General features: G+C 38.8%; 1 protein-coding gene across 1 annotated transcript in view; it reads left to right on the plus strand.

Moving 5' to 3' along the window:
- Nucleotides 1–6,946, plus strand: part of GINS1 (GINS complex subunit 1) — a 19,325-nt gene extending 12,379 nt beyond the window's left edge. Inside the window, exons 5-7 of the mRNA XM_059406414.1 lie at nucleotides 1,111–1,227; nucleotides 3,883–3,957; nucleotides 6,396–6,946. Coding sequence (XP_059262397.1) covers nucleotides 1,111–1,227; nucleotides 3,883–3,957; nucleotides 6,396–6,464 — 261 coding nt within the window. The 3' untranslated portion in view covers nucleotides 6,465–6,946. The remainder of the gene's footprint in view (nucleotides 1–1,110; nucleotides 1,228–3,882; nucleotides 3,958–6,395) is intronic.
- Nucleotides 6,947–14,991: the final 8,045 nt, after the last annotated feature.

The raw sequence follows: 14,991 nt of genomic DNA on the forward strand, positions 1-14,991 counted from the left end.
TTTCTTTTTTTCTTTTCTTTTTTTTTTTTTTTAAGATTTTATTTATTCATTTGACAGACAGAGATCACAAGTAGGCAGAGAGGCAGGCAGAGAGAGAGAGAGGAGGAAGCAGGCTCCCCACAGAGCAGAGAGCCCGATGCAGGGCTCGATCCCAGGACTCTGGGATCACGACCCAAGCCGAAGGCAGAGGCTTTAACCCACTGAGCCACCCAGGTGCTCCTATTTCTTTTTTTTTTTTTGGAGATTTTGGTTGAAATTTAATTGAATCTATAGGTGAGTTGATATAATACTGAATCATGTATGTGGTAATCCCTGCATATATTTAGGTCTTAAATATCTCTCAACAATGAAAAAAAATAACAGATTTACTTAGACGTAACTTATATAACATAAAGTTTACCCCTTTAAAATATACAACTTGGGGTTTTTTGTATATTCAGAGTATCTGTTATCACCATCTTATTCCAGAACATTTTCATCACCCCCAAAAGAAACTCTGTATCCATTATCAGTTACTCTACATTGTCTCCTGTTTTCCCAGCTCCTGGAGGTTACAAATCTACTTTTTATATAGGTTTTTGTATTACGGATTTTTCATTTAAGTGGAATCATGTAGTAAGTATGTGGCCTTTTGTGCCTTTCACTTAGCATGTTTTTGAGGTTCATCCATGTGCTAACATGTACCATCCTGAGGTATGGCTGAATAATATTCTATTGTATGGATATACGTATCTTATTCACTCATCAGTTGATGGACACTTGGGTGTTTTTCTCAGCAGGGTTTTAATGGTTTCCAGAAAAACTATCAATGCAGGGTTTAGAGAGATCATAATTCTGAAATGGAGTTTGTATCTGGTCAAATGTCTCTTAGGTCTGTGATTAAGTATGCTAGAATGTAACTTCTGTGAGCATAGAGATTTTCACTTTGTTAAATGATCTATCCTAAATCCCCAGACCAGTTCATAACAGGCAATTCGTAATACTTGCAGTTTAAATGAATGAATGGTCAGTAGTGATCTATGTGGGAAAATGTGCTATTTATGAAAGGATAAATATACAATTTCTGCAAGTTTTTCTTTTTATAACTTTGTAAAATGACTATATTTATAGATGGAGTGGTTCAATCATTATAAAAAATCCCTTGCTATCTATATGAAGTCACTGGGAGGAGATGAAGGTTTGGACATCACACAGGATATGAAACCTCCGAAAAGCCTATATATCGAGGTAAGTATACCTTTTAAGATGGATTTTTCTTGGTGTGCCTGGCTGGTTCAGTCGGTAGAGCATGATGCTCTTCATCTTGAATTTGAGGCCTATGATGGGTGTAGAGATTAGTTAAAAGTAAAATCTTTTAAAAAAACCACTAAGATAAAATAGATTTTTCTTCAATGCATAGATTATGCTGACGTTTGTCTAAGAAGAGGGAGTATATGAATATATATTAACTTAACATTAAAAAAGAAACATATATCCAAACCAAAAATGTTACTTCTAGGGGGATGGTGGGAATAGGATAGAATAGCTAAAATTTTCTGAATATACATATTTTAACAGTGTTAACTTTGGAACCATATATATGCTTTATATGTTATTAAAAAAACTAAAGTGGAAGACCAACCCGTAGATTTTGAAAGCAGAATGAAACATATGAACCTATGTTTTAAGTTGGTAGATTAGTCGAACAGAAATTATTTTAAATTACTTTAAAGGCAAATAGCTTCTAAAACCAGTAGGTGAAAAGTTAATGGAGATGATGATGAGGTTTACGGATGGGTACAGGTAACACCTAGACCCACTGATCAGTCGTAACATCTAGAAAGGAACAACCAGACATTCTGTTTCATGAGGTCTTGCAAGAGGAAGTGTGTAACACCATTTGCCAGAAAGTCAAACCTGATCTGATCAAGCCTCTAGATAAAACTTCAGTTTATAGGAAATTCGGGGACTGAGGAACATGTTAAGTGACCCCATAGGTACCCACAACAAAATCTAGTTTGTGGGAAACTACCAAAGTACCCACTTTCTTTATCAGTAGATTGCCAAGAGGAAGGGAAAAAGGGAAAAAACTGTAAAAGATGTGGAGACATGTCAGAAATGTGTCATGTGTAGCTCTCGTTGGGTTCTGATGTAACATGGCAGCCTTAAAGAAAACAGTGATGAAATAGATGGGGGAATGTGGATACTAGCCGGGAATTTCATGATAGTAAAAATGATTAATAAGATGTGATAACAGTTTTGAGATTATGTTTCTTGAAAAAAAACTTACACCTAAAACTAATATAACAGCAACTGAAATTAAATAAAAACTTAAGAAAAGAAAAAGAAATCAGTTGAAACCAAAAGCTGATTCTTTGTGAGCAAGAATAAAATTGATAAACCTCTAAAAAATTAAATAAATAGAATCTCATTTTTTAGAAATAGGTACTTAAATATTTACGGATGAAATGGTATGTAGGATTTGGTTCAAAATAATCCAGAAGTAGGTGAGGAAGCAAGATTGGCCGCATGTTGATAATTGTCGAAGCCAGTTGATGGAGTTTCATTATATTAGTCTTTTTACTTCTGAGTATTTGAGGTTTTCCATAACATAAGTCTTTTTTTTTTTTTTTAAAGATTTTATTTATTTATTTGACAGATGGAGATCACAAGTAGGCAGAGAAGCAGGCAGAGAGAGGAGGAAGCAGTCTCCCTGCTGAGCAGAGAGCCCAATGTGGGGCTTGATCCCAGGACCCTGGGATCATGACCTGAGCCAAAGGCAGAGGCTTTAACCCACTGAGCCACCCAGGTGCCTCTATAAGTCTATTTAAAGAAGCAAAAATGTAGCATTGGGGCAGGGGAGGAGATTCTTCTTAAATGGTGTTTTTTGAACTAAGTAAAATACCTTTGGAAGTCATGTTAAGATTTCAGAGGGATGGGGCACCTGGGTGGCTTAGTGGGTTAAAGCCTCTGCCTGCGGCTCAGGTCATGATCCCAGGGTCCTGGGATCGAGCCCCACATTGGACTATCTGTTCAGCAGGGAGTCTGCTTCCACCTCTCTCTCTGCTTGCCTCTCTGCCTACTTGTGATCTCAGTCTGTCAAATAAATAAATAAAATATTTAAAAAAAAAGATTTCAGAGGGATCATAGGGCATGAAATCTAGGAAAAGTAGAAGACTGGAACTTGCTGGTGGGGTTGGCTTCACTCATACTAATGCAAGACCTCAGGAGCACCAACTCCTATCCTGGGTTCTCATGGGAGAGGAAAACTGAAAGCTGCAGTCTCTTGGTAATCTTCTTGGCAGTTACAGAAGTGGTTATCAAAAGGCTGCCTCACCCCTCCTACCTCCTGACAAAGAACTTCTCTTGATTCTTCTGATGTGAGTCTGCATCTCTTCTTTCATGGTGTACTTCTACATATTTCTGGGAAATAATCTGAATATTGAAGAAGATTAGAAGAATCCCTTTAAAACAGAAATTGTAGAGACTTACCTATGTTCTTTTCTCAGATACTGATATTTCATGGAAGAATCTGTTAAGAGGCAAGTTGGAATCAATATAACATTCTCTTTACTTTGTAGATAGGTATTTTGATTTTTCAGGATTTGCAGAGGGAACACGATATGTGATGTTGTCTTCCCTCACCAGCTCCCTAGGTTTCTTTGCTGTCGGCATGGACATACACATACATGTGGAGATCCTGCCATTCTCCCCATCCCAGCAGGACAGTTGGCTTGTCAGTAAGGAGTCCTAGGCCCAGGTACACAGAGATGAAACAGAGAGACAGAAAGCCTAGCATTTGTACTGGGTGGGTATTTTTATAACCCCTATTTACTTTATGGTCACTATATATTAAACATAATTTAGATAAAACAAAAGGTTTTTGTTTTTTGTTTTTTTCAGGTGCGGTGTCTAAAAGACTATGGAGAATTTGAAGTTGATGATGGTACTTCAGTCCTGTTAAAAAAAAATAGTCAGGTATTTCTCGTGTTGAGATACTTTAAATCCTATGAGAGTGTTGAACGATGCAAATGTTAGAATCAGTAGCAAAGTAAATGTTGCCTTGTGATGAGCATGTGTATCATAAGCATTATGCTTAGTATAAGACACACTGTTTTGCCTGTTTTCTAAATATAAAGACTTGCATATATCAAGAAAAGGTTAATTTACTAGGTTATTGCTTGTATTTAACACTAAGCATGTTACTGGGAAATTACACAGTGAGCCTTTTTCTAGGTAAGTGGGCTTATTCTTATTAAGGGCTTATTAAATTGTTGGATTTAACAGCTCTCTTTGAATTTATTAAAAAGGTGCTAAGTGCTCGGGGAACCTAGGTGGCTCAGTGGGTTGCTTCCTCCTTGCTCTCTGCCTGCCTCTCTGCCTACTTGTGATCTCTGCCTGTCAAATAAATAAATAAAATCTTTGGGGGGAAAAAAAAGGTGCTAAGTGCTCATTTTCAGCTTGTAGGTCACCTTTCAAATTCTAGTTCTTTGGCAAAGAAATAGTGATATCGATCAAAAGTTTATTTTTATTTTATTATATTATATTTTATTTTTTTAAGATTTTATTTATTTATTTGACACAGAGAGAGAGAGAACAAGTAGGCCAGAGAGGCAGGCAGAGGGAGGGGGAAGCAGGCTCTCCACCGAGCAGAGAGCTTGATACGGGACTTGATCCCAGGATGCTGAGATCATTACCTGAGCTGAAGGCGGAAGCTTAACCTACTGAGCCACCCAGGCACCCCTAAAGAGATTCTTCAAGGGATCCTAAAATCTTTGATTGTTAGAGCAAAAATTTCCCTCCCAAGTATCCTCTGGGAAGTAGATAGAATGAATAGAAAGCAGATGATGAAGAAGTGCTCTCATCAAAATCTGTATTTCTGGAAGACCCAGCAGGAAGTTGTGATTCACAAGAACAAAGCTATCCTCATAAAGCAAGATAGGAGAAAACTTCATCTCAAACACTGTCATCCTGTGTTTGAATTTCTCTCTCAAGCTCTTTGATCTCTCCACCATAGTGCCCAGGTGGGGCTGGCTCAGGTAGAAACCAGCTGAGCCCGCCCCACCCCTTCCTGCTCCCAGTGCTAGATAGTTGTCACTCTCTGTAGACCGTGCAGAAGCCTTCCCCTTGAGATGTTTAACTTGTCTCAGTATTGCCCACCCTCGATTATAAAAATAGAGGACATTTTTATGTGTCTTTTACTTACTATCTATTTATCTACTTCTAAAATATCTGACCACATCTAAAAACAGTTTTCTATAGAATTTGGTGTAGATCATCCACATAATATAAAACAATAATAGGAACACATTTTTTTGCCATAGATTTCTTTATACTTGTCCATATAGCAAGCATGTTTATGTGCCCAGAAATCAGAACCCCCCCCTACTTTGTAGTAGGAATTGGAATAACTTAAACGAACAACTAAATATATTTTCTCTTTTTTTACATTTCACATTCTTAAGGCATTTTAAAAATCCGTTTAACAAATTAGACAGCAGGGTGTCTTCCTGACTGGTCAGGAGGTAAATCCCTGTCTCAGGGCCCATGATAGGCCTGTGAGCTGGTGAGGAAGGCCCATAGGCCCATGGAACCATGGCACACTTCCCTAAACTATTGTGATAATCCCTCATGCTGCAGTTATTTTCAAAGATTATTTGCTGTGAACTTCCTAATGTAGGGTTTTTGGTTTTTACCCAAGAACGTCTATCTTTTCTTTGAGACTTCTTTGGTCATCTGTGAGATTGGAAAGTTTTCTGCCTTGCTGCCTGTACTTTCCCACCCCAGACTTCAGTAAACGCTCCCATTTTAAGCCCCTATGTTTTGGGGGAATCAGACAGGGAGAATCTTTTTGGCCTCAGAATGAGAGTGGTTTTCTCTTGGAAGGACATGGAGTATGAGCCTTAGCTGGGTACCAGTGTCTTTACATGCAGTGTGTGAACAGCACCCACCCTGCAAATTACAGATACTTCTAATCCTTGAAAAATACAGGAGGATAGAGGCTACTCTAGTTATTGATGAGAATAAATGTTCAGGCTCAATACTAGAGAAGCTTAATTGAGAAGAAGCTCCTTTCAGTGGTCTTCCCAACAAGCTGTTGTCCCCTTGTGGTCCACTGGTGCAGAATCCCACCCTGGGGTTTCCCAAAATGCAGATAACAAAATTCCTGATGGAATGCATAAGTCTTCAGTTAAGTTTAAATGAAGCAAACTATAAATTTATTTATAAAAATCAGAATTCAGTAGAGTTTTAAGTGGCTTCATTTCAATTGACTAAAATAACAAATGTACTTACGTTTAGCTACTCAGCTGCTTGAAAAATAGGTGATCAGTTGTTGCTTTTTAATGATGCAAAATGTAATTTTCAATTCTTTTCCAATTTTTTCTCTTTCTCCCTCTCCCCGCCCTTCCCCTCAGCACTTTTTACCCCGGTGGAAGTGTGAGCAGCTGGTTAGACAGGGCATTCTGGAGCATGTGCTGTCCTGACCTTGTGCTGAGGCGCCACTAGGCTTCCCTGTGGTGTGAGGGGCAGCCACACAACAGAATGTGCTGCACGTCCATCTCCACCCTCATCTCTTTGATTTTAAAGGTTCTTTACAGAAGTTCTTCAAGATAACCAGGAGTATCTAGCAAAGGAGTGGTTTGCTTTTCTTTTGTACAGGATTCATCCTCCTCTTTGTAATAAACTATTGTAAGCTATGTCTGTAATTACAAGATTCCTACAGTTACTACAATGTGGTTTTTTGACAAAATTTTTTTAATGGAAGTAAGCATTTGTTAATATTTGATTTTCTTTGTCCTCCCTGGTAATGACTTTATTTTTCCAGTGTACATTTCCAGCCCATGGTATAGCATACTGTCTTATAGTACAAATTCAAGGAAGGTAATAACCTTTCCTAAGTGATAAAACTTCGGCAAATTAATATAGTACTCTTTAATATAATAAAATTCTTTTTTGTTGTTGTCTGGGTCATGTGTTACTTTAGTGATAATTTTCACTCCAAAAATGTTATTTAAGTACCAGAACAAAACACTGTGGTTTATAATGGTGCTTTATAGCGGAACAAGCTATTTTATGCAAATTAATATGTCTTTTAAGACTATGTAATTTCTCTTTTTATTTATTTATTCATTCAGAGGGACAGAGGGAGAGAGAGAGGCAGAGGGAGACAGAAAGCGAGAGAGAGAGGGAGGGGCAGAAGGAGAGAGAGCGAGAACCTTAAGCAGGTTCCATACCCAGTGCAGAGTGTGATGTGGGGCTCGAACTCTCAACCCTGAGATCCTGACCTGAACGAAAACCAAGAGTCGCACACTTAACCGACTGAGGCAGCCAGGTTCCCCTGTAATTCCTCCTTTTAAAGAGCATTCCCTCAGGGGCTCCTGGCTGGCTCAGTCATGTAAGTTGTTGGTTGTAAGTTGGAGCCCCATGTTGGGTGTAGAGATTAAATTAAAATAAAACTTAAAAAAATAAAAAATAGAGTATTCCCTCATACAAGTTTGTGAACTTTATCATAGCAGGGTAATTGCATTCAGGTGGCTCTGCTTTGCAAGAATTCCAGTGCATGACCAGTTTTAAAATTCTTCCTTAAAGGAGATTATTATGCCAATATGATTTACAAGTACTTATCAGAAATTATGAAATTTTTGCATAAATACTGGAATCCTTAAAATTAGGTAGTCATTTCAAACAATACTACTTTCAGATGGTCCCTTTTATTTAGAAACTCTACACCTCTTTGGTTTGATGAAAAGTCATATAGCTTTTCTTCAGCTTATCTAAAAAAAAAAAAAACTGCCTAAATTATAGTTTTTTTGAAGATGTATTTATTTATTTCAGAGAGACAGTGACTGTGTGGGGGAAAGAGGCAGAGGGAGAATCCCAAGGAGACTCCCTGCTGAGTGGGAGCCCTAGAGGGAAGCTCAGTCCCACAATCCCGAGATCATGACCTGAGCCAAAATCAAGAATTGGACACTTAACTGACTGAGCAACCCAGGCATCCTGATTTTTTAAATAACAAATACACTGCCCACTCGCAGAGACCTGGGGGAGTGGGTGTCGCCTACTAGCCTTCCTTGTCATTTGCTGACATTTTACAAATGCTGCTGTGCTATTGCTCTTGGTATCCCTATATGCCCTCTTGCTGGAGCTGCCATTCCTCAGTCTCGGGTTTTTTTGGTTTTGTTTTTGTTAGATGGGAGAGAGGGGCAGAGGGAGAGAAAGAAACCCAATCCCAAACAAACTCCATGCCCAGTGCAGAGCCCAACCTTGGGGTAGAACTCATGACCCTGAGATCATGACCTGAACTGAAGTCAATAGCTGGGGCACCTAACTGACTGAACCACCCAGATGCCTCTCAGCATTTAATTTTTTTTATTATCCATTCCATTGCTTCTCAGCCCATTATTAGCAATCGAAGATCCTGTACTTGCCCTTAGTCTTTCAAGGTAGCTGCTTAGATGGGGACTCCTTTCACAATAACTAATGTCTTTTTTTTTTTAAAGATTTTATTTATTTATTTGACAGAGATCACAAGTAGGCAGAGAGAAAGGGGGAAGCAGGCTCCCGCTGAGCAGAGAGCCTAATGTGGGGCTTGATCCCAGGAGCTAAAGGCAGTGGCTTAATCCACTGAGATACCCAGGCCCCTCAGCTAATGTCTTCAAGTCAACAGTTTATCTGTGTCTGGAGAATGTGGTTTGTATGTGAGTTTCAACTACTGAAATTGTATTTGTAAATAAAATACTAGTAGATTGAAATTCCATTGTTTTCTCTGTAGGATCAACTACAGAATGTTCTTGTACCTGTGTTTTAGTTCTTGCTGCACCAATAAGAGATTTCACAATGGAAGGCAACCCTTCTGTGCTGAAAAGTGTATGGCTACGCAACTTTCCAGAGGGATCTAGAAGTCTATCCAATAAATCAGTTCCAACCACATTTGGGTTCATAGAGTTTGGGTATTTCTGTATTGTAGCTGTTATAACAGTTTCCTATAGGTGGTCAAAGATGCTCTCTGAAGTCCAGATATTCATGGTGCTGGCAGCCTGCCTGATGTCTAGGCAGTGCTGAGGGAAAAAGAGACCAAAAAGTCACACTTGACCCCAGCTCATCCCCAGCCGCCCCACTGCTGTTGAGTTTGTTTTAAATAATCTCTTGCTGCATAGGGAGAAGGTAGGTCTCTGCATCTTGTGTTGTTTCTGGTGGTGTGTGTAGTACAAGCCCAGATGCTAGGTTTCTGGGATATGTGTTTCCAAATCACATGGGCAGGTGAGGATGATGGTCTACCAAATTTTCAATATATGTAATGTTTAATGATAGTAATTCATCTGACTACTTGGGAGGGCAGAAAGGAATAACACTAGATTTTGCCCATTCCCAACAGCAATTGATCTGGCTCTTCCCTGCTGAGCTTGTGGGGTAGCAACCAGTATCACCACTTGGCAGAGGGGAATAGAAACGGGGTAAGCCAGGAATTCTATGCAGTTTCCCCCCGAGATTCACACTGACTGAAAAGACACATGAAGCTGGTCAGTGAAGTGGAGGACACCCTCTGTTGTCTGACGAACTCTGAATGGCCCAGGCTGGAGAGTGGCCTTTCTCTGCCAGTCCCCTCCATGGCTGCTACAGTAAGCTGAAAGAGGCATTCAAACTTAAAAGTCCAGATAAATTCATAACCTGTCACATACTAAATATGCAGTTTCATTTTTACATAGGGGAGATACTTCTCTGGCCAAAATTATATCCAAGAAACCAAGTTATAGAAAAACTTTACTTGGGATGTGGATTTTTATGTTTTCATACCTACTTTCATCTGTAGGCTGCCCTTTACAGATTATCTTCATTACTGGAAAAAATTCCTCAATAGTTTTTGTAGCCAGATCAGATCTTTAATTAAATCTCTGCAGATAAACAATAAAGACAATTTCCCTAGTGAATGGGATGGATGATGTTGATATTTTAACTGTGGGTCTGTGTTGACCTCCCTTGTTCTACTAGCATGCAGCCAGGTGAGGCCTGCAGTCCACGTTGAGTCCCCTGTGAGGATGAGCAGCCATGAAAGACATTGCTGTGTTGCTGGCCCACCAGCATTCCAGAACTTACATTATATGATATATTTTTGTATTTAATTTACCAAATAAGTATATTCCTTATTTGAAATGAATGTATACTACTTGGAAATCTGAGATTTTGGATGTTGTATTGATTTATATTGACTGCCTATTTAAAATTGTGATAGAATTTTAAACATGTTTTTTCTTATGATGGTAATATGTATGCAGTTAGAAAAAAACAATGTAGGAAGTGAAAGTGCCCTTTTTTTTTTTTTTTAAGATTTTATTTATTTATTTGACAGACAGAGATCACAAGTAGGCAGAGAGGAAGGGAAGCAGGCTCCCTGCTGAGCAGAAAGCCTGATGTGGGGCTTGATCCCAGGACCAGGACCATGACCCGAGCTGAAGGCAGAGGTATCAACCCACTGAGCCACCCAGACGCCCGGAAAGTGCCCTCTTCCCACCACTTAGTGTGTTCACTGCTGACTGATCACACACAAAGTCCAATCCCATTTCTTTCTAAGTGGTTTTCCAGTTATTTTCTAGATTTTGTTCCTAATGTGAATGCAGTCTTTGCCCCATTATATTTCCTAACTAGCTTTGCCTGATACATGTAAAGAGCTGAAGGGGCTCCTGCGTGGCTCAGTCGTTAAGTGTCTGCCTTCGGCTTAGGTCATGATCCCAGGGTCCTGGGATCGAGCCCCACATCGAGCTCCCTGCTCAGCAGGAAGCCTGCTTCTCCCTCTCTCACTCCCCTGCTTGTGTCTCTGTCAAATAAATAAAATCTTTAGCAAAACGAAAAGAGCTGAAAATCATGGTGACTTGGCCACTTTCTAATATTTATTAACATCATTGTTTGGTTTTGATTGTGTTGACCATATGAATACACAGAAAAGGTGGATGTCTGCAATCCAAGGGGACAGGTCCTCAAAAAAAAAAAAAGAGGAACAAAATACTGAGTTCCAGCCTCTAGGACTGCAAGAAAATAAATTTCTGTTCCAGCCACCTTGTCTGTTATTTTGTTATGGCAGCCCTAGCTAACTAATATGTAGTGTTAAATACTTTTTCTTTAAAATCTAGTTCCCTGTTGATGGGACACTGTTTCCAGCCTTTTACTACTTTCCAGCCTTTTACTACTACAGACAAAGCTAATGTGACTAACCTGGTACATATTTTTTACATATGCAGCTTTATCTGTAGGAAAATTAGAATCTTTATTGCTCTTGACAAAATATATAGGAATTATAATTTGCATCACCATCAGAACTGACAGTAACTATGCCCTTTCCCACTCCATCCTTGCTAATAGTGTGTTGTTTCCAGTTTTCGGCTATTATAAAAAAATATGCCAGGAACATTTGCATACAAGTCTTTAATGGACATATATTTTCTTTTGGGTAAATGACTAGGAGTAGAAGTTATATATATGTTTAACCATTTTTAAGATTTTTAAAAATTTGAGAGAGAGCACAAGGAGGGGCAAGAAGAAGAGGGAGAAGCAGACTACCCATAGGGATCCCAGGACCCTGGGATCATGACCTAAGCCAAAGGCAGACACTTAAAATAACTGGAGCCACCCAGGCATCCTTATACATGATTAACTTTTTAAGAAGCTGCTAAAGTGTCTTCCAAGGTGGTTGTGCATTTTGTATTCACACCAGCCATATAAGAGTTCTTGTTCTTCCACATCCTAGCTAACACTTGGTATTGGTTAGTCTTTTCCATTTCAGCCATTCTACTAGTGTGTCATATGTAACGCCTTCTGTTGAGGTTTTAATTTGCATTTCCCTAAAGGCTAATGATGTTGACTATCTTTACATGTGATTATTTGGAATCTATCTTTTTTGGTGATTTTCCCAAAAATGTGTCCTTTAAAAAAAAACCTGTGTTGTTTTCTTAAGAGTTGAGAGTTCTTTATATATTCTGGATACAAGTCCTTTATGAGGTGAATATTATCTCCCAGTTTCTGTCTTGTCTTTTCTTTTCTTTTTTTTTTTTTTATTTTTTCAGTGTTCCAAGATTCATTGTTTATATACCACACCCAGTGCTCCACGCAACACGTGCCCTCCTTAATACCTACCAGCCTCACTCATCGCCCCCACCGCCTCCCTTCCAAAACCCTCAGTTTGTTTCTCAGAGTCCATAGTCTCTCATGATTTGTTTCCCCCTCCAATTTCCCCCAATTCACTCTTCCTTTCCTTCTCCTAATGTCCTCCATGTGTCTTTTCATTTTCTTAACAATATATTTTGAAGAGCAAACATTTTAGTTTTGATAAAAATCTGTTGTATTCATTTGTTCTATTATGCTTTTGGTGTCTTGGCCCAGCTCAAGGTCACAAAAGATTTTTTCCTTCATCTAGAAGTGTTATAGTTTTAGATTTACCCTTAGGTCTAGGATCCATTTTGAGTTAATTTTCATATATGGTACAAAGTATGGACCCAAAGTTATTTTGCGCAGGGGGAAAGTGGTAGCATGTGGCCTTCCTCTTCTAGTACCACTTGTTGAAAAGGCTATCCTTTCTCCATTGTAAACAACAACAAAACCAAAAAACTTAAATGCCTATGTGTGGGCTTATTTCTGGACTTGGTTCTGTTCTAATGATCTATTTATCTATCCTGACACCAATACCCATGCTATTTTTATGTAGTGTATGTAATTTATAATAATTCCTCAAGTAGTGCTAATGGTCCAAATTTCTTCTTTTTCATGTTTGTCTTAGCTATGCCAAGTCTATTGCTTTTCATATAAAACTTAGGATCAGCTTGTCAATTTCTACCAAAATCAAACCTAGTATTTTAATTGAGACTGCACTGGATCTGCGTTATCAATCTGGGAAGAACTGACATCTTAACAGTATTGACGATATTCTAGCCCATAAACAAGGTTCATCTTCCCATTTATTTGTCTTCCATCTCTCTCAGCAATATTTTGTAGTTTACAGTGTACAGATCTATGAAATCTTCTGTTAGTATTTCAAACTTACAGTAGCTTTGGTGCTATTGTAAGTATTTTCAAATTTCAAATTCTAATTGTTTGCCGCTAGTCAATAGAAATATGACTGATACTGAATTTACATCCTATAGCCTTGCTAAACTCACTTAATAGTTCTAATAGCTTTTTAAAAAATTTCATCAAGTTTTCTACATCTAGGGATGCCTGGGTGGCTCAGTCAGTTAAGTGTCTGCACTCAGCTCAGGTCATGGTCCCAGGGTCCTGGAATCAGGCCCTGCACTGGGGCCCTCCCCACCAAGCAGTGAGCCTGCTTCTCCCTCCCTCTCTGCCCCTCTCCCTGCTTGTGCTCACTCGCTCTCATAAATAAAATCTTTTGTAAAAGTTTTGGGGCACCTATGTGGCTCAGTTAGTTAAGTGTCTCAGTTAGTTGTCAGAGTCCTGGGATCCAGCCCCACTCCAGGACTCTGTGCTCAGGGAGGGGTTTGCTTCTCCTCTTCCTCAGTGCTCTCCTTCCCTCTCCTGCTCTCTCTCAAATAAATAAATAAAATCTTTTTTTTTTTTTTTTAATTTTCTACATCTGTGGTCATGTTTTTGGTGAAGAAAGAGTTTTACTCCTTCCTTTCTAACCTGGATGCCTTGTCTTTTTCTTGCCTGATTGCACTATTTAGAACCTGCAGGAGAGTACTAGAAATAAATGGTCAGAAGTCTGTATCTTGTGTCTGATCTTAGGAGGAAAGCATTCCATCTTTTATATTAATTAGGACTTTAGCTGAGCTTTTTATAGATGCCCATCATCGGATTAAGGAAACCCCTTTCTATTCTTACTTCCCTGTGAGTTCCTATCAGGAACAGATGTTGGATTTTGTCCTATCCTCTTTAATCATATATTGAGATGATCATATATTTTTTTGTCTTTTAATTTGTTAGTATGGTGAATTTCAGTGGCTGATTTTCCAATGTTAAACCAATTGTGCATTCCTAGGATAAAACCCAATTGGTCATGATGCTCTAATACTTTTTGTTGGATTTGATTTGCTAAAATATTGTTGAGAATTTTTGCACGTGTTCAATGAGGTATATTGGTTTGTAGTGTTATCATGTTGAAAGACCATGTAGCCCGGTCATAGAATGAGTTGGGAAATACTACCTCTTCAATATTTTGGAAGAGTTTGTATAGACTTCGTGTTCGTTCCTTCTTAAATGTTCCTTCTTAAATGTTTAAAATATCTGGGCCTGGGCGCCTCGGTGGCTCAGTTGGTTAAGAGCATTTGGCTCAGGTCATGATCCTGGAGTCCCAGGATCCAGTCCTGCATTGGGCTCCCTGCTTGGCAGGGAATCTGCTTCCACCTCGAGCCCTCCCTCTTCTCCTGCTCTCTCTCGCTCTCAAATAAATAAAATCTTAAAAACAAAAAAAAAAAAACAAAAAAACAAAAAAACCCCCAAAAACCTGGGCCTGGAGTTTCTTTGTGGGAAGTTTCAGCTTCTTTTATATCCAGTATGAGCTTTGGTATTTTTTGTCCACTGCATTTTGTCTTAAGTTGCTGAAGTTATTGGCATAAGGTTGTTCATAATATTGCTTTATGTTTTGTTCTGCTTTGTTTTTTTTTTTTTTTTTTTTTTTGACATCTGCAGTGATGTCACCTCTCTGATTCCTGATATTGGTAATTGTTTTTTCTTCTTTATCCTGATCATTCTGGCTAAAGTTTTATCAACTTTATCAATATTATCGAAGAACCAACCTTTGGTTTCATTGGCTTCCCCCCCCCCCCCCCAACATTTTCTGTTGCAGGAGTCAACAAACTTTCTGTGTTTTAGACTTTGTGGGCCACACAGTTTCTAATGCTAAGCACAAAAGCAGCATTGACAGTACAGAAGTGAATGCATGTGGCTGCGCCAATCAAACTATTTACAAAAACAGGCTCCAGGGCTAGGCTTAGCTCTTAGCATGAGGTTTCCTATTCTATTCCTTGACTTCTACTGTGATCTTCATTTTTTCCTTTCTTTTGCTTACTT

Source organism: Mustela nigripes, chromosome 7, assembly GCF_022355385.1.
Source record: "Mustela nigripes isolate SB6536 chromosome 7, MUSNIG.SB6536, whole genome shotgun sequence".
Taxonomy (NCBI): Eukaryota; Metazoa; Chordata; class Mammalia; order Carnivora; family Mustelidae; genus Mustela; species Mustela nigripes.